At 50.6% G+C, this 16,408-nt stretch overlaps 8 protein-coding genes across 8 annotated transcripts; 4 read left to right on the top strand and 4 right to left on the bottom strand.

Annotated features, from left to right (window-relative positions):
- Positions 1-296: 296 nt before the first annotated feature.
- On the top strand, positions 297-2,453 carry PV06_05181 (ADP,ATP carrier protein). Its single transcript, XM_016406158.1, has 6 exons — positions 297-690; positions 817-867; positions 923-973; positions 1,104-1,399; positions 1,451-1,781; positions 1,832-2,453. Exons 1-6 carry the CDS (start codon positions 643-645, stop codon positions 2,015-2,017), a joined length of 963 nt encoding a protein of 320 aa, XP_016264364.1. The 5' UTR covers positions 297-642; the 3' UTR covers positions 2,018-2,453.
- On the bottom strand, positions 2,308-3,723 carry PV06_05180 (uncharacterized protein). Its single transcript, XM_016406157.1, has one exon. It carries the CDS (start codon positions 3,346-3,348, stop codon positions 2,584-2,586), a length of 765 nt encoding a protein of 254 aa, XP_016264363.1. The 5' UTR covers positions 3,349-3,723; the 3' UTR covers positions 2,308-2,583.
- Positions 3,724-3,982: 259 nt separating this feature from the next.
- Positions 3,983-9,332, top strand: PV06_05178 (uncharacterized protein). Its single transcript, XM_016406155.1, has 8 exons — positions 3,983-4,576; positions 4,627-4,711; positions 4,771-4,881; positions 4,937-4,987; positions 5,035-5,175; positions 5,223-5,270; positions 5,326-5,343; positions 5,394-9,332. Coding segments are annotated over exons 1-8 (2,988 nt in total). The 5' UTR covers positions 3,983-4,574; the 3' UTR covers positions 7,926-9,332.
- On the bottom strand, positions 8,222-9,076 carry PV06_05179 (uncharacterized protein; the record flags this gene model as incomplete). Its single annotated transcript, XM_016406156.1, has 1 exon — positions 8,222-9,076. The coding sequence occupies one exon, from the start codon at positions 9,074-9,076 to the stop codon at positions 8,222-8,224; it is 855 nt and encodes a 284-aa protein (XP_016264362.1).
- Positions 9,333-9,390: 58 nt separating the features above from the next.
- PV06_05177 (uncharacterized protein) lies at positions 9,391-10,755 on the top strand. Its single transcript, XM_016406154.1, has 2 exons — positions 9,391-9,823; positions 9,978-10,755. The coding sequence occupies exons 1-2, from the start codon at positions 9,736-9,738 to the stop codon at positions 10,562-10,564; spliced, it is 675 nt and encodes a 224-aa protein (XP_016264360.1). The 5' UTR covers positions 9,391-9,735; the 3' UTR covers positions 10,565-10,755.
- A 136-nt stretch (positions 10,756-10,891) lies between these two features.
- PV06_05176 (50S ribosomal protein L3) lies at positions 10,892-12,134 on the bottom strand. Its single transcript, XM_016406153.1, has 2 exons — positions 11,244-12,134; positions 10,892-11,178 (listed from the first exon to the last, which is right to left on the bottom strand). Exons 1-2 carry the CDS (start codon positions 12,052-12,054, stop codon positions 11,042-11,044), a joined length of 948 nt encoding a protein of 315 aa, XP_016264359.1. The 5' UTR covers positions 12,055-12,134; the 3' UTR covers positions 10,892-11,041.
- A 182-nt stretch (positions 12,135-12,316) lies between these two features.
- PV06_05175 (uncharacterized protein) lies at positions 12,317-13,554 on the bottom strand (the record flags this gene model as incomplete). The annotated part of the gene is made up of 1 exon (XM_016406152.1): positions 12,317-13,554. The coding sequence occupies one exon, from the start codon at positions 13,552-13,554 to the stop codon at positions 12,556-12,558; it is 999 nt and encodes a 332-aa protein (XP_016264358.1). The 3' UTR covers positions 12,317-12,555.
- Positions 13,555-14,120: 566 nt separating this feature from the next.
- Positions 14,121-16,300, top strand: PV06_05174 (uncharacterized protein). The gene has a single exon (XM_016406151.1). The coding sequence runs from the start codon at positions 14,284-14,286 to the stop codon at positions 15,439-15,441; it is 1,158 nt and encodes a 385-aa protein (XP_016264357.1). The 5' UTR covers positions 14,121-14,283; the 3' UTR covers positions 15,442-16,300.
- The last annotated feature ends 108 nt before the right edge of the window (positions 16,301-16,408 follow it).

Here is a 16,408-nt window from a genome sequence, read left to right as displayed (position 1 = left end):
AATGAATATATCTGCTAGCGTTCGGTACATGCTCCGTAGTGACAAGAGCCGCATCAAGGTGGATCGTGGCTTCTTGATCGTGAAAAAGCGCATGGATCGTGTGGGAAAGGCATACTCGTACTCCGTACTATGTAGTACAAAGGTGCGGCAATTGGAGCAATTGGACGGAAGGAAGCGCAGTTGAAGTTGCCCATGGGCCGGAGACGCCGAGCAAAGGCCATTAGCTGTGCTGCGATAGGATAAAACAAGGGATGGCCATGGCAGTTGGAGAGCGATGGGACAGCTTAGGCAACGGGGGCAACGGTTGCCCTGGGCGAGGCGGACGACAAGTGTATGTGATGGCAACTGGATGTGTGGATGGCCTCCTTTTCTCGCGAGACAAATTTTGATTGAGGGCGAAAATAAGCCGGGCGGGCGCCGGAGAGGAAAAACCTGAGCCCCGTTCCTACTGTCGGTCGCTCCTTCCCAGATCAATGCGCGGCCAGCCGCCAAGCCGATTTGACTTAGCTCGTGCCGGAGCTCAGAAAAAGTTGATCTTTATCAACCCTTCTCTTTTCGCATCTTTCATTCCATCTTCGATTCATCATCCTTTTTCTTCTCTCCACTCAATCATAGTCATCACTGATCTCTTGAACCGTCAAGATGGTTGAAGGTGAGGTTAACCAGGCGAAGAAGTCCTTCATGGGCATGGTGCGTGATGAACTCCCAGCTTCCTTATCCCGTGCTGTTTCGGCAACCTCCTCGAGCTCGATCACAACAGCAGCACTCTTCTAGCTCATCAAAAGAACTATCACTGACAATCAATCCTCTCTCTAGCCCGGCTTCGTTGTCGATTTCTTGATGGGTGGTGTTTCTGCCGCTGTCTCGGTATGTTTCGACTGCTATCTCTCAATCGAGGATTTTGAGCTGACCCCAATCACAGAAAACCGCTGCTGCCCCCATTGAGCGTGTCAAGCTCTTGATCCAAAATCAGGTATGCACCCTCGTTACCATCTCTCGTCCTTTTCCCGGCGCATCCTAGCTTTCTCTGGGCTACCAAAAAAAGCACAATTTCTGCCGAGGAGGAGGAGAGATTTTTTGGACACAAGCTCATTTTTTTGAAGGATGAAATGCTCAAGGCCGGTCGTCTTGACCGTAAATACAACGGTATCATCGACTGCTTCAGCCGTACCGCAAAGAACGAAGGTGTCATGTCTCTGTGGAGAGGTAACACTGCCAACGTTATCCGATACTTCCCTACCCAGGCTTTGAATTTCGCTTTCCGCGATACCTACAAGTCGATGTTCGCTTTCAAGAAGGAGCGTGATGGATACTGGAAGTGGATGGCCGGTAACTTGGCCTCTGGTGGTGCTGCCGGTGCTACTTCCCTCCTTTTCGTCTACTCTCTCGACTATGCCCGGTATGTTTCATTCACCTTTTTTGACATTGCTCCCGTGACTGATTGATATAGTACCCGTCTTGCCAACGACGCTAAGTCTGCTGCCAAGGGTGGTGGTGACCGTCAATTCAACGGTCTGGTTGATGTCTACCGCAAGACCTTGGCTTCTGATGGTGTTGCTGGTCTGTACCGTGGTTTCGGTCCTTCCGTTCTTGGTATCGTGGTCTACCGTGGTCTGTACTTCGGCATGTACGACTCCATCAAGCCTGTTCTCCTGGTTGGTCCTCTTGAGGGTAACTTCTTGGCCTCTTTCATGCTCGGCTGGGGTGTCACCACTGGTGCTGGTATCGCTTCTTACCCTCTTGACACTATCCGTCGTCGTATGATGATGACCTCTGGCGAGGTATGTATCTGTTTGAAACCACACTTAATACTTTGCTGACCACATTTCAGGCCGTCAAGTACAAGAGCTCTCTCGACGCTGCCCAGAAGATCATGGCTGCTGAGGGTATCCGATCCTTCTTCAAGGGTGCCGGTGCCAACATCCTCCGTGGTGTCGCTGGTGCTGGTGTCTTGTCCATCTACGACCAAGTCCAACTCCTCATGTTCGGCAAGGCCTTCAAGGGTGGCTCCGGCTAAACGTCTCGCAATTCGACTGCGATGGCAAGATCAGCAAGACCGTTTTTGGCATTCGTTTGCTAGTTCTGATCTTGCGCAAAACCAACACAAAAGGTGCGCGGGTAATGGAGGGCCTTCAGTTGGAAGGCAGAGGGGTTCTGTATGATGCTTTGGGGGTATGGTGGTGAGGGAGGTGCACAAGACACTTTGGTTGCAAATAGACGTCTCATGCAATGCAAGCGATATGGGATCGAGATGTACAACGCATGGAGATGAATGGCCACCATTCCTGAAGGCGGGCTTCATTGACACGGGGTTTTACTTGATCTACTTTTTCGATTGCGTCGTTCCTCAAATCCCAATTGTACTTTACTGCCTGATCTTGCAGCTCATCCTTCTAAACTAAAAAAGTCCCTTGAAGTGCATATTAGAATTTTTTCAAATCACTAGATTGCCTTGCATTGTTATCATAGTTCTATCTGGTCGAGTGCTTGCAAGTGTGTCAGAAAGAGGTCTGATCAACCACATTATCATGTCCTAGGATACACAAGTCTGATTTCTTGCATCCATGTATTGGCTATCAAGATCTAATCTTCCCCATTCATATGCTTCCAGATCTCCTGCTCTGTCTTTGACAAGCTTTTACCAGCAGCTTTTGCCCAAGACATGGCGGTATTCAAGATGGAGTCATTGTCCCCTCGATTGTCAAAGACGGGCTCGCTGTCAAGAATGCCACGCCGACTCGTAGATGAAGGGCTCGCACGATTTTCGTACGGCTGACAGTCTTCGACGGGTTTGTCGTCGAATGAGGCACGCGAATCTTGCATATAGCCTGGCGGATGGGAAAGATCCTGGAATTGCCGCTGTGGAGTGAAAGGTACGGGGTAAGGACGGGTCGGTGTGGGCGAGGGCAAAGCGTGTCGAACTGGGGATGTTACGGAAGACGTTGGTGTGTGCTGTGGATGTGGCCCAGGTATGGGCGGTTGAGGGATCGAAAGCGCGGGTGTATTGTAGGCCGTTGGATACGGAGAGGGAACCGCGCCTGGTTGAGGAGGGGGAGGACTGTCACTTAGGGGCGCATTCGATGTCGCTGTGGGAGTAGGCAGTGTGGCTGTCGCAGTTGGCTGCAGTCTGTTGTTGTATGTGGCGGAGGCAGCGTTGGTGGGCTGTGGAACCGCCGGCGCGCCTGGTCGAGCTGCAGGGTAGGTGCTGGTCGGTTGTGTCGCCGTTGGGCTGGCTTCAGCACTAGGAGGTGTATAGCGCGCTGCTGCCGTGCTTGGAGAGGTCCCGAATAGATCTGAAGGGGTGTTGTTGTTGATGGGCGATGCAGTGTGAACAGGGATCGGAGGCATGGTTGCTGTTAGTGGTACCGGGCAACTGAAACAAGTCTTGCAACTGTGATACTAGTATTGTTATACGTAGGTGAGGTGTGTTGAGAATAGAAAAGGAAATCAGTATACCAGGTCTCTGTCCAAGGGGGAAGAAAAAGGAAACACGGCGAAGTGATCGTTGCGTTTTGATCAAGGGATGTGCCTGCACGAGGCGCACGTCATGACAGCGGATATCAAGTGAGCGCGGACGTCGAGCATCTGAGGTATGTGACACCGCTAGGACGCTGTGTGCAAGTATGCAAGAGGAGCCGACGACAATGGGTTCTTTGTTTATGTTTTTGACACCATGCATGCGTAGAGGAACACCTAGGTTGAGAGAATTGAGATCTGTTGAGGCTCTGCTGCATGCGGATGATATGCAGTAACTTGGCGTTGATGCCTTTCGAGATCTAGGGGGCTAACCTCACTATGGTAAGGTGGCCTCGCCAGTCTCGACTGATTGTCCGTGACGTGCGCCAAGCCTGCCTTGGAAGTACAATCACGTGACTACAATTTCCCATTGGCTGAAGGTGCACTGCACTCTTTTTCAGGAACGCGGAAGGCGCGAGGAAATAATATTGGGAAGATGCTGTCATGGAATTGTTGGCTGCCGTCCGCCATCCCCATCAGAATAACAAACACTCAGAGCAGCTTTACGACCTCACATTCCAGAAACATGACCTAAATCCTTCATATATTGGACATTCACTCTCGATTACCTTCAGACACTGTCCAACCAACCGAAGGGTCCCATCTCTTCCCCAACACGCCCGCGTGCTGGATCTCAATGCTGTGATTCGTCGGTTCAACACATCTCAATCCCAGCCAGGCGTATGACTTTTCGTCCACTGTTGAGGATTTTCTCGCTTCGAACGTTCGCATGATCCTAAATTCCACCGAGAGCTTAGCTGAATCCGAATATGGAAAATTTCAACAAGGAAATGACCTGCATCTAAGTAGCAGCGGTCTGCTCATTATCACCCACGGCAAACGCTGCGACTGTAACTCTGATTCTCTGCCACACCGCTGCTCAAGCATCGATGCTCAGCCTGTCAGGACCAACCACCTTGTACTGATTCTTTAGTCTGTGGTGTCGGCCTCAGCCCCCTTCAGAGCGAACGACTCTGGGAAGTGCGTAGGATCTGGTGCATCCGATCGATAACCGGACTGCCGAAATTCGACAAACCTTCTGACGTACCACCAACACCATGTACACCTCCCTTATCTTGTATCGTTGTGCGGTGTATCTAACTCTATTAGGAAATTCGGAAAGCAGATACAGCGCCAACAACTAGATCTCCCAGAATATGCGGCCAGCTTCCTCAATTACAAAGCTCTCAAGAAGGTGAGACTGAAGGTCTATTTGGTTTGGTTATCTTGCAAGTGCTGACCCTGTCCTCGCAGCTCATCAAGCAGCTCAGTGCAACACCGACTATAGAGGCACAAGGCGGATCCGCCACTGAAGACATTCAAGCAGCCCTACGAGCAAATAAAGAGGTTTTCTTCTTTCGATTGGTATGATCGCGCCTCACATATCCTCTGACATGTTTGTGCTCATTGGGGATTCCAGGAGCGTGAAATAGAAAAAGTAAATGTGTTTTACTTGCAGAAAGAAGCAGAGGTATGGTATACTTGTCAACAGGCAATTTCATGTCTAAGTTGTTCCAGTTTTCACTTCGCCTGAAAACATTACTCGCCAAAAAGCGTGTCATTCAGGCTCGAATCGCAGCAAATTCGAGACTGTCCGCCAGCTTTGCAACGCTAGTCGAAGGTTTCCAACAATTTGACAATGACCTTAACAAGCTCCAGGTATGGGCCCACAGAGTGGCTCAGGATCAATTACTGATTGAAGGCAGCAATTTGTAGAGGTGAATGAAACGGCAATTTCGAAAATTCTCAAAAAGGTTTGTTGGTTGTTCTGAAATAGATCGTCGAGTCATGCTGACGTTGATTTGGTAGTGGGACAAGACATCTAAGGTATCACTCAAATCCAGTGCTGTATTCGCACCCAATGCTAACGAACATAGTCGCGGACGAAAGAAATCTACCTTCAAAGGGCCGTCGAGATCCAACCATGCTTCAATCGAGATGTACTTCGAGATCTTGCGGACAAAGCAACCACGGCAAGACTTGATCTCGAGGCCTGGGCCGAAGGCGAGAACATCCAATATGAAGTATCGAAGCCTCAAGACCGCATGATAGGCCAGCGTGTGGGTACAGAGGAAAGCGACGTCGATTTGCAAATATTGCAGGCCTCTGCTGCTGGCAACGTTGCTGCTCTTCGTGAGTGGATCTCTCGACTAAGCGCTGCACCCGATGCAAGTGAGCGGTTCACGAGAATATTTCTGGCGACAATCAGTGAGGCCCCTGATGAATCTTTGCACACATTCCTCGACTCTGGCCTGGTCGACATTCATGCCGAGGATGACATCAACGAAAGGAATTGCTTACACGAGGCTGCGATCTATGGCAAGGACAGCGTACTGGATTATGGTCTCGCGCACGGTGTTGATCTTACAAGAGTTGACGTCTACGGCCGAGTTCCACTGCATTATGCTTGTCTCAGAGGCCGTTTGGCAATGGTCGAAAGGTTACTCGCAGCCGGTCCAAGCACCATCGATCTGAAAGATCATGACAACTTCACCCCGCTGATTCACAGCATCGTTCGTCATCGTGTTGAATGCGTTCGTTTGTTGCTGGCAAGCAATGTCAGGATCGACCCGCAGTCCGAGGCCGATCATATACCATTGAACCTGGCATGCCAGCATGAGTCAATAGAGGTCGCCACCATGCTGCTCGAAAGGAATGCCAGGCTTTTACCAGACGCAGAAGGGCTGTTTCCCCAACATCTTGTCGCCCGTTCGAGCCACAAAGCTGATCTGCTGTTGCTTCTCAGACAGCACGGAGCGGATCTCAATCAACGAGACAAGTTGTACCAATGGACGCCACTCTTTCATGCAGCTAGTGAAGGCCGGGTGGAGTGTTTGCGTGCTTTGTTGGAAAGCGGAGCGGATCCAGAAGCTTTGGACGAGAAGGGCCTCACAGCAATGTACTATGCCACATGGGAAGGTCATCTTCAGTGCATGGATCTGCTATGGGAACGGACGAGTTACCGTCGAGCTGAAAGGAAAATTTCACGCCTGGGAGCTGTCGTCCCTCCTCACAACCAGATGAACGCTATGGAAATCACACCTGAAGAACCGTCCGCGACCGAGGGTGACGGAATACCCGACCTTTCACTGCCTCCACCGATAATACCGCTGCGACGATATGGACACAATTTCCTTGACACCAAAACCTTTATCGCCATCAGCTTTGATAGTCGCGCTCGGGCGATACAATTTTTCAACGAGGCAAGGTATCCAGCTGCTCGATTGACCATTTCATCGAAGACTTCGGATCTTATACCTCGTAATTTGATGTTGCCCATCCAAGAGGATTCTAGGTCAATTTATTTCCAGGTCGACAATCTAAGCACGTTTGCGGTGGATTTTGAGATCTTCCCGACATTCGGCTCGAAGGTGATCGCAAAATCTGTTGCCCTTCCAGATGTTTTCCGCGCGAATGAAAGCAGCAGCGGCACCTGCTGTCTTCCATTATTTGACCCCAGGCTACGAGCAGTCGGTCAGATACAATTCCATTTTCAGGTCATCAAGCCTTATAGAGGAACGCCCTTGGAGATCACACAGTTTGCAACATATTGGAAGGCTACCAGCGCCCTTGACGATCATTCTGGCTTGGTGACTGGCTCCAGCCTGTCAGGCGATTACCTGAGGCTCACTGTGCAGCTTACGCGAGACGGAATTCCGGTCGTCTACCCTTCTTATTTCGTTCCTTACGACAAGCTCCAGGTTCCATTGTTTCAATTCGAGTTCGACATTCTGGCTGGATTAGGTTTGGCTGGCTCCCTTGCTCACATCGATGACGAGTCAGATTTCGACAGAACAGATATTCTCGCGTGGCAACGTCGCCTGTCAGGGCCTATCTTCCTTCTGCGCGACGTCTTGAGCTCTATACCACCGCATATCAACCTCAACCTACATATCCTGTATCCGTCTTCCTCGGAAGATTTAAATCATGGAGTATGCTCTACCATCGATATCAACACGTTCATCGATGCATTGTTGACTGAAGTCTTCAATCATGCACGAGCATTACGAAATGCTTCTCCGGACTTGTCGCATTCGATCGTCTTCTCCTCTTTCAATCCGAATGTTTGTACGGCTTTGAATTGGAAACAACCAAATTTTCCAGTCCTGCTGTGTAACTCTCTTGGCTCCCTAAGGGGCCACGGCACCTCGATCAAAGAATCTGCACGACTTGCACAAATGAACAATTTCATGGGGTTGACATGCTCGGCACAACTTCTACGCATGGTTCCGGCACTGATCGAAACCATCAAGCATGCAGGCTTGGTCCTCGTTTCGAATGCCACAGAAGAGGAGTCTACACAAACCACAGGGGCCGCCCAGAGTGGCCTTTTCGTAATGCCCGAGGGCGTCGATGGCATGCTGAAACCCAACGGCGTCTTGAGATTTAATGAGAGCATTGACATGTAGTTGGGTTATGGCACTTCCAGTACTTTGTGCAAATCAGACGCCGATATGCGACGAGTAAATAGACTTAACAGTCCATCCCAGGTTTGATGAAACGGTGGCTTCTATCCTATTCGATATTGCAAATAGCTAAAGGGGGAATAGGAATTCATCGAAGATCATAGGGGTCCGAAGATTCTATATCTTTCTCGATCCATCGCAGAGATGAAGACAGCCAGGCCGTCTGTGTTCCCTGTTGTTACTTCCCTTTTCTTGGCACCTGGGGTATTTGACCTGTTTTGATACAAGGCTCGCCGATCTCAACCTGCTCTCACATTCGTTACGCTTCCAGTCTCGTGTCTGGCTTCGACCAGTTTGATTGATAGGGTACCCCCTTGACGAGTGTAAACACCACCTTTGACCAACCCGTCCGCGTCCTGTCTCGCGATTCCTGCCTGAGGTCCAGCTTCAGCTTTCAATTTTTCCAGGATCTCGATGGCCGCGACATTGGCTGCTTCGCCGGTCGTGAACGTGCCTCGCACTTCCATGTCGCTCGCCTCTATGAACCCCTCTGGGCGGCGTTCGGTGCGTGAATACATGTCGGGATGAGGGGTGGCCACAAAGACACACCATACCTCACCGGGAAGGCGTCTGGCGACTTCTGGGTTCTCCTCACGGATCAGCTCGAAGTGCATCACGTTTCCGTCCTCCAAGGGAGCGTTGAGGCGTTGGAGGGAGTTTGCGGTCCCGGCCATGAGCATCTCCGTGAGGGTGTTGTGGCCGTCAGGACTGTGGTTCGCCGCCATGTGGTGGAACATTTGACCAAAGACCCTGTCGAATGGGTAATAGGGGCCCGAGAGAGACACGTCTTTGAGGTGAGGACGGCTGGTCTTGAGGTAGCAGATTGTGTCTGGGCCCGGCCCGCCCCAGGGATGCCAGTTGAGGCGCATCGTCGTGCGTTGACGGTTGGGGACCGGTTTGCCCTGAGCCAGGAGACAACATTCGTCCCTGTGCCGTGGCCAGTCGTTCCGCTGGCATTCCCGCGAGCAGTATCTTCGTGAGTGGCAACTCCCACAGCGCTTGAGGGGTGGGTCGTCGAGGTCAGGGTGCTGTTGACAGCGGAAGCAGTATGGGGTTTTGATGCCGGTGGTGGTGGTGGTATTCGCGTTGGACATCGTTGTTGGTCGTCGGAGGAGCAGAGTATACTTCTGTATTATGTCTTTTGTTTCTCGGGAAGAGGAAAGATGAGTTTCTCAGAATAAAGAACAGATCCTAAAAAGGGGAGACGAAGCAAGGAGGCCTCAGGTTCCAGACGGTGAGCATCCTGAGAAGTCAGGCGGAGTGCTCTTTCGTAGTAGTAGTCGTCGTAGTCGTCCCCCTTGTTAAGGGATGATGATTAGGTAAATGCTGACAAAGCGAATTCCTGACTTCGGTTCATTTCATTGCTGGCTTGTCATCATCTGGATCTTGATTCATATATATTCCACGGCGCCAACGTACTCACCTAGTTGACAAAACACCTCTGTCGAAATAATCCGGATCGAATCGAGTTTGTTCATCAAAAGTCCATGATCGTCTCCCGTCAAACTTGAGATTGACAAGTCGACGTCCCTCTTTCAAAGCCCAACAACTCAACTCGAGAGTACCAGGCTTATACAGTCAGATTTCCCAAATCACGCGCCTTGGCTAGCGTGTAGGCACCGATAGAGACTCCCCCCCTCTCTCTTTCTGTGGGTGTATACGACATTCTAAGCCAAAAGACGAATGAAAAGCACATGAGCCTTTTTCAAATCAATTTGTGGTTCGGTGGCCTATCTCATACCACCTTCCAGCCATGAACGCAACCAGACTGCGCAAAGCGTTCAAATACCCGTCCGATGATGATGGGACTGATGTATCGCACGACGAAATGGATGAACAAGGTGAGTCAAACCAACAGAGCACTGTTTTGTGGTCCCTCCACGTTTGCCCTCCCTCCCTTTCTTATGATCTCGATTTTATACCATGTATATCTAGATATACCAGGGCACAAAAAGCAGATTGACTGATGATTTCCCCCGAAAACAAAATTTACAGAACAAGAAACCCTCCTCACAAAACTACGAGCCTCGGAATCCTCCACAAACGCACAATACAGGCTCATCTTCACGGCGCTTCCGCTGGTCGTCACGCTCCCCTTTATTTGGTACCTCTTCATCGCCACTTCGCGCATCATGGCGTTGTTGTGTTTGTTGAGCGTCACGTCCCTCGGCTCGAGCGCTTACATGATGTCATTCATGCCCGTCTCTTCTGCTCCTACATCACCCTCGACAGGCTCAAAATCAACATCGGGACGGCCGCCACCACCGAGTGTGGTGTTTGGGACTGGCATGAGCACCGCTTCAGGTTCCGGAAAGAATTTCTTGTCCTTCTTCGCGACCAGCGCCGAAGACGGTCCCGTCAAGCAATACCTGCCCTATATGAACGTGGCCATATGTGGGATTCTCCTCCTGGCCGCCGTGGGATACAGGGCGCGGGCGGACGTCCCGGAGGGGTTGTGGCTGTTTCTGGTCCTGCCGGCCGTGATATTCGGCATGGTCGTCATGGCGAGACGGAGCATCGGGGAGATCCAGATGGGTTTGAGGGAGCTGCAGGGCATGAGGTACGAGTACAAGGGTGCATGATCCCCCCACCGTGCCCTACCCTACCATATGCTCTTTTTGTAATATGGTGCCTCTTCTCCACGGAGCACTCACGGCGTATCTGAGATTGTCGTCATGGGAGATATTATGTCATGTCTTTACGTACCTCACAGAGTGGTCGAAATTGTGGTCGTTTCATGTCACATCTAAGCTAGCATCTAAATCATTCCTCGATGAATATTGTATGTTTGCTGGAATCCATTGATTTATTCTTGGCACCGTTGAATAAAATATAGACGAGACTCCTAGCCACGCGACTCATTGGAAAACACTGACGAAACCATCACAGTACAGAATCACGCCCGTAGATAGATATCTCACGAATTCGAATTTTGAATTCTGCTATTTGTAGTCCTATACATGCCTCATAGCCACAAATCCAGAAATGAAACTCACGGAATGTATGATACTGGTACAGAGCTTTGGCGCTAAGAAGTAGCAGCAGCATATGGCGGGACATTATGATTCAACCTTGGCAGCCTCTTGCAACTTCTCAGTGATCTCTGCTGGACTCGGAGGTTCGGGAACGGTAGGCCAATTCTTCTTCAACGCATCTTGAATCATGACCAACGTTCCTTTCGGTCCGCTGACGGCGCCTGCAAATAGCAACAGATTAGTATTCAAAAAGAGCTTTGAAGCATGCGTGTCTGCCGAAACTCACCTTTCACAACGACCAAACCATTCTCCGGGTCTGACTGCAACACTCGCAGACTCTGCACCGTGTTTCTCTGCCCGCCCATGTTGCCAGCCATCTTCTTGCCGGGATACACTCTGCTACCACCACCCTGGCCCTGACCCAGCGTACCGTGTGATCTGTGACTCTTGGAGTGACCGTGACTTCGAGGTTGACCTTTGAAACCCCACCTCTTCATCGGACCAGCGAAACCTTTCCCCTTGCAGTTTGACCGCGTGTCGACGAATTGCCCCTCGATGAACCAGTTTGCGCGGATCTCTTGACCGACAGGCAACAGCCCTTCCGGGCCGCGGACTCGAAATTCTCGCTGGTGACGCTTGGGGCTCACACCCTGGACGGAGAAGTGACCCAGCATCGGCTTCGTGACGTTCTTTGTGTTTTGTGATCCGCAGCCCACGCACACCGCATAGTATCCGTGACGCCTCCGCGTCTTGTGGCTGACCACTTGGTTCTGGTCCAGCTGCAAGACCGTGCAGGGGAGGCGTCTCCCGGACTCGACGTCGTACACGGCGGTCATGCCCTTCTTGATGGCCAGAGCTCCGGTCCGGAGGGGAAGTGTGTCGGACGCCAGCCTGCGCTCGAAAGCCGCGGCGGGCGTAGAGAGGAGAGGTTGGATGCCCGGCACGACATTGTATCTGCTGTGTTTGGGAGGGTCTATCGATTTGATGCCAAAGTTTCGCTTTTGTGAGGATGTGATGGATTGTCGGAGCACCGGTCGAGGGAGGAGAAACGATGGAGGTAGAGGAACGGCAATGCGCCGCGAGGTTTTCGGAGGCATACTGAACGATGACGACGCACACAACGTCCGTCAACGGCTTGGAAGCTTGGGATGGTTTCGAGGTGCGACTTTGCTACAGCGCAGCTTCGACGGCGAAGATGCTCTACTGCAACGGAAAATATTACAGTACAGAGAGACCTACCCGATTAGGTATAGCCTGGTATTAGGTAATCGATCCAGGCCAGAGACACCGAGCCGATGAGATCAACTATCTACGAGTACCCGATTGTGGTCTGTCTCGCAGAAGCATGTTCGATTGACATTGAGCGTAGCAGAAGCATGAAATTGATCGAAGTCTCGACAATGTCTGATCTCGTCCTTTGTCCAACCGAGCCACGTATTGACCCTTTGCCATAGTTCTTACTTGAACCAGAATCAACGCCGCAAACCGCCAGCCTAGAAGATCACCTCAGTAGCCAGTTTCTGGCTTCCTGCGCCCCTGCCAAATCGCATCCGTGTCTCAACATTTCCATCTACCCTCAAGGAATCCGATTCCTCGTCTCACAAATTTTCTTGCCGCCAAGCGAGACTCAACTTTCTCCGTTGTTCCTCGACGTCTGGCCACGTGAATACTGGAATGGCCCCCTTGGACGAAGCAACTGAAAGTGAAGACTTGATAACGCAGTTGTACGGGAGTCGGAAACATGATGTCAGCAACTCCGAACGGAGAACCTCGGGACGATGTTTGAGGAACTTGGTCGTGGCGTGAGATAGACGTTCACGAACATCGGCGTTCAGTTGGGCCAAGTACTCTGCGTTCTTCAGATCGTGCGATAGCCGGGCCTGGTCTATCATCATCCATTTTTCATTGACCACTCTCGCAAAAGCCACCATTTCTCGACGGGTGTAAAATGTGCCTCCCGGGTGAGAATAATGTAGTTGCATCCGAGCTGTCAATGGTTTTACGATCCAATCGTCTTCCAGTCGCTCGACGTGTCTCGTGAGGTACTCGAAGATGGAATGAGAATGGCTCGCGCAAGTCCTCATAAGAATATCCCATCTGGCTAGACCGCCGTCCTTGAGTTCATCTTTCACCACTTGGCGCGCCAGTAACCCAAGCTGGTCTCGTTTGTCGATAAATCGTCTATAGGCCTGAACGATCTCGTCGAGTTTCAAAATGTGTGCCATCACGATTCTAGTGTCCAAGAATTGAGGGCCAGGTCTGAGTAGTTGGTGGACTTCCTTGTCAGTGACGAGTTCACGCCATATGAGCCCCGGACGCTCCATGAGATCTTGTGTGGATCCGAGTTGGTATCTTCCCGTCTTCAACACTTCACAGACCCTGTCATCGGTATCATGCGCTGGATCATGATGTAAAATACACCACTCTGAACAAATGATGCGATTTACGTACGCATCTAGTGACTGATGTTTGAGGAAGGCATTGCTTCTTTCGGGCTCGGTGAGTGAGATATTCAGAGACGTTGGTGTCACGACTCGAGGGGTTTCGGTCGAGACATGATCAGTCTCTGGACGTTGTTGACGCGATTTCCCTGGCATTGGGATAGTAGTGACCTGCTCGAAAGCAAGGACTTGGTCAGAAGTTGCCCTGTTTATGTGTTCATCTTGTTAGAGGTTGTGTCATTTTCTTCATGGTCAGCAAATCGAAAATTCAATCTAATAATTCACGAAGGACAAAATGGATTTTGGTGCCATCTTCCACGCGGTCATTCGTGAGGGCGGTGTCGCCATGAGTGCGGCAGAAACGAATACATATCACCACCGTCGTGTCAAAACGTCTGTAGGCATATCTTCAAAAGTTCTACTGTTTTCTGTTTGTGGTATCATCTTCCAGGCGGATGAACATGTTCAGGGAGGAGAATACTGATTCATACTGCAATACTATTGCGGACCCTTCGAGACGAAGGCATTGGATACAATACAAGAGCAAGAACCATTCTGATTACTATCCTTTGACTGGGTCTACCAGACAACTGGATATAGGAGGGATAAACATCAGCTGGAACAATCTCGGCAGGATTCGTTCCGAGTTTGTAGTACGGAGTACGAGGATTCTCTCCGCATCCCAAGCTCCCCACGTATTCCCATCTCGGGTGCAAGGGAATGAATGGGTCTTATGCTTCGACATCCTTTGTTGGTTTTCATCGCATCAGACCAAGTGTAGTGGTTTGATGAGCCTTGCTCACATACACTACCTCCTTTACATGTCTCGAACGTGGCAGCTCAATACGATGCCGTAGGAACCCCCTCAACCCTTCCACTTCTCCCATGTATCGTCCTTCTCATGCAGGCCTGCACGGCCTCGCAAGATGCATCGTTCGAACCTCCAGGCCGTATAGTACGCCAGCAGAGCCCACTCTCCGAACCGCCCTCTTCTTTCCTGGCCATGGAGTTCAGAGAAAAGGCATGACAAGGCCATGGCTCGAAGCATTTCCTCAGACATGCAAACCAATCTTGGAAGAGATGGATGAGATACTCAAGTGCAAGCTGTCAAGACTGATTGAGGAAGGGCCAATCATCGATATAGACAGGACCGAAAATGCGCAGCCCGCCATCATGGCCTGTTCCATCATGATCTTGAAGGTCTTGGAAAAAGAGTTTGGCTTCAAGCCCGAAGAAGTGATCGATGTCACTCTGGGCCACAGCTTGGGAGAATATGCAGCACTTGTTGCAGCTGGTAACCTGGAATACGCGTACGCCCTGGACCTTGTCCGAAGACGAGGAGAGGTCATGGGCGAATGCACAAGGAAAGCCAAAGAGGAATCGGGAGAAGATTTCGGCATGATAGCCTTGGTCTGTGAACCCGAGCAGATGGAGTCCTTGGTTGCCAGCGTCAGAGAGTTCTTGAGCCATGGGACTGAAGGTACAAAGGACGATTCCAGTGCCCGTCCTGCCATACGACAAGTCTCGATCGCCAACATCAACTCCAAAAACCAAATCGTCCTCAGCGGAAGCTTTCAACGGATTCGGAATCTTCTCGTCCATATCCGCGAGTTTGGAGGACATGACCCTCGGGCTGTGGAGTTGAAGTCTCGATCGGCCTTCCACAGTCCTATCATGATGCCTGCATATGAATTTATGAGGAAGGCTCTGACCGCCGACAAGGTAACATTTCCTGGACGATGTCCCTGTATCAGCAATGTGACCGCGCGCCCATTCCAATCCAAAGAAGACCTGATCCAAAACCTGTCGCACCAAGCCGTGGGAACAATCATGTGGTGGGACTCGATTAAATACTTGCACAAACAAGCTGGGACTCGTCGTTGGCTTGGTCTTGGTCCTGGAAAAGTCGGACGCAATCTGGTATCGAAAGAGGTCGGCCGATCATCTACCAAAGGGGGTGGGGTTTGGTCTATCACAGAGCCATCAGAAATTGAAGTAACGCTTCGAGAGTTGGAGGCGACGGCAAAAGAAGACATCGAGTGAACACGTGGGTTGACAAGAAACAACAAAGCGTGGATGTGGACGGATCAGACTACTATCGCGTCGTGTCAGTGGAACGTGTTGTTCTTCAAATTGACTCAAGTGGGAAGATGACTTTGGGATGGAGTGAACTGGGATGGGCTGAGAGGAAGGCCAGGAGCGCGTTGAGCAGGCTGAAGGGGGCACCTTGATCAGTTGGAGCTATCCACAGTGAAGACCTGGCGAAAAATCGATGGTTATCATATTGAAAGTTCAATTTTACCCTCAACACACCAAGACCCCTAGAAGGAGCTCAGGTCACGGCCACATGGCCATGTGGTCAGCGGTTTCCTTCTAGGCGAGATGGGCACAGGGTTCGAATCGCGGTTCAGTCAACAATTATTCAATTACGACTTTACTTCAACGAGGATAAATTCACTGAGTCAATCAACAAACAAATCAACTTGGTCAACCACAGTGAGATATCAATCCGAGGGTTCAACACACACAACAGTGGGCACAACAGTGGGATATTAATTCTGGGGCAAATTGGGGGCAACGACAACTAAGTGGGAGGACAACATAGGAGGAACAAGCGTCCCTGGAGAGGGTTAGAAAAAGTTGTAAGCGCTGCGACAGGGGAGATTCCAGAGCGAGTACCATAGATCGGTTTAAGACCTTCACTGGTCCCGAGTTGGGAGGCATCTGGGGGAAAAAAATCCTTACACGACTGGGGTTTTCTTGACTAGGCTCCTATGGGAGATAAATCCTAGTTAAGTTTTTGCCATTTTTGCAGAATCCTACTGTGTATTTTTTTTTGTACAGAGTACAGAGTAGCAAGCGAGGAATTGATACTCATGTAGACAATGGTGTAGTGTATAACAGATACAAAACAGATGATTCCTAAAATGGACAAGTGGTGGATTTCACATTGTCGCCGTCACACCATCGACGTCAGTCAGATCTACGCCGCTTTCTCCTTTCCCCATAC

Source organism: Exophiala oligosperma (genome assembly GCF_000835515.1).
Source record: "Exophiala oligosperma strain CBS 72588 unplaced genomic scaffold supercont1.4, whole genome shotgun sequence".
Classification (NCBI taxonomy): Eukaryota; Fungi; Ascomycota; class Eurotiomycetes; order Chaetothyriales; family Herpotrichiellaceae; genus Exophiala; species Exophiala oligosperma.
This window is presented reverse-complemented; position numbering and strand designations above follow the sequence as displayed.

Bases quoted from the DNA above. Each gene is read 5' to 3' on its own strand.
- PV06_05181 (XM_016406158.1), top strand. From the start codon at position 643: ATGGTTGAAGGTGAGGTTAACCAGGCGAAGAAGTCCTTCATGGGCATG. The intron at 691-816 runs GTGCGTGATGAA...TCCTCTCTCTAG, and splicing joins AGAAGTCCTTCATGGGCATG to CCCGGCTTCGTTGTCGATTT. The intron at 868-922 runs GTATGTTTCGAC...CCCCAATCACAG, and splicing joins GTGTTTCTGCCGCTGTCTCG to AAAACCGCTGCTGCCCCCAT.
- PV06_05180 (XM_016406157.1), bottom strand. From the start codon at position 3,348: ATGCCTCCGATCCCTGTTCACACTGCATCGCCCATCAACAACAACACC.
- PV06_05178 (XM_016406155.1), top strand. The intron at 4,988-5,034 runs GTATGGTATACT...AAGTTGTTCCAG, and splicing joins ACTTGCAGAAAGAAGCAGAG to TTTTCACTTCGCCTGAAAAC. The intron at 5,176-5,222 runs GTATGGGCCCAC...GATTGAAGGCAG, and splicing joins ATGACCTTAACAAGCTCCAG to CAATTTGTAGAGGTGAATGA.
- PV06_05177 (XM_016406154.1), top strand. From the start codon at position 9,736: ATGAACGCAACCAGACTGCGCAAAGCGTTCAAATACCCGTCCGATGAT. The intron at 9,824-9,977 runs GTGAGTCAAACC...CAAAATTTACAG, and splicing joins CGACGAAATGGATGAACAAG to AACAAGAAACCCTCCTCACA.
- PV06_05176 (XM_016406153.1), bottom strand. From the start codon at position 12,054: ATGCCTCCGAAAACCTCGCGGCGCATTGCCGTTCCTCTACCTCCATCG. The intron at 11,179-11,243 runs GTGAGTTTCGGC...TGCTATTTGCAG, and splicing joins TGGTTTGGTCGTTGTGAAAG to GCGCCGTCAGCGGACCGAAA.
- PV06_05174 (XM_016406151.1), top strand. From the start codon at position 14,284: ATGTATCGTCCTTCTCATGCAGGCCTGCACGGCCTCGCAAGATGCATC.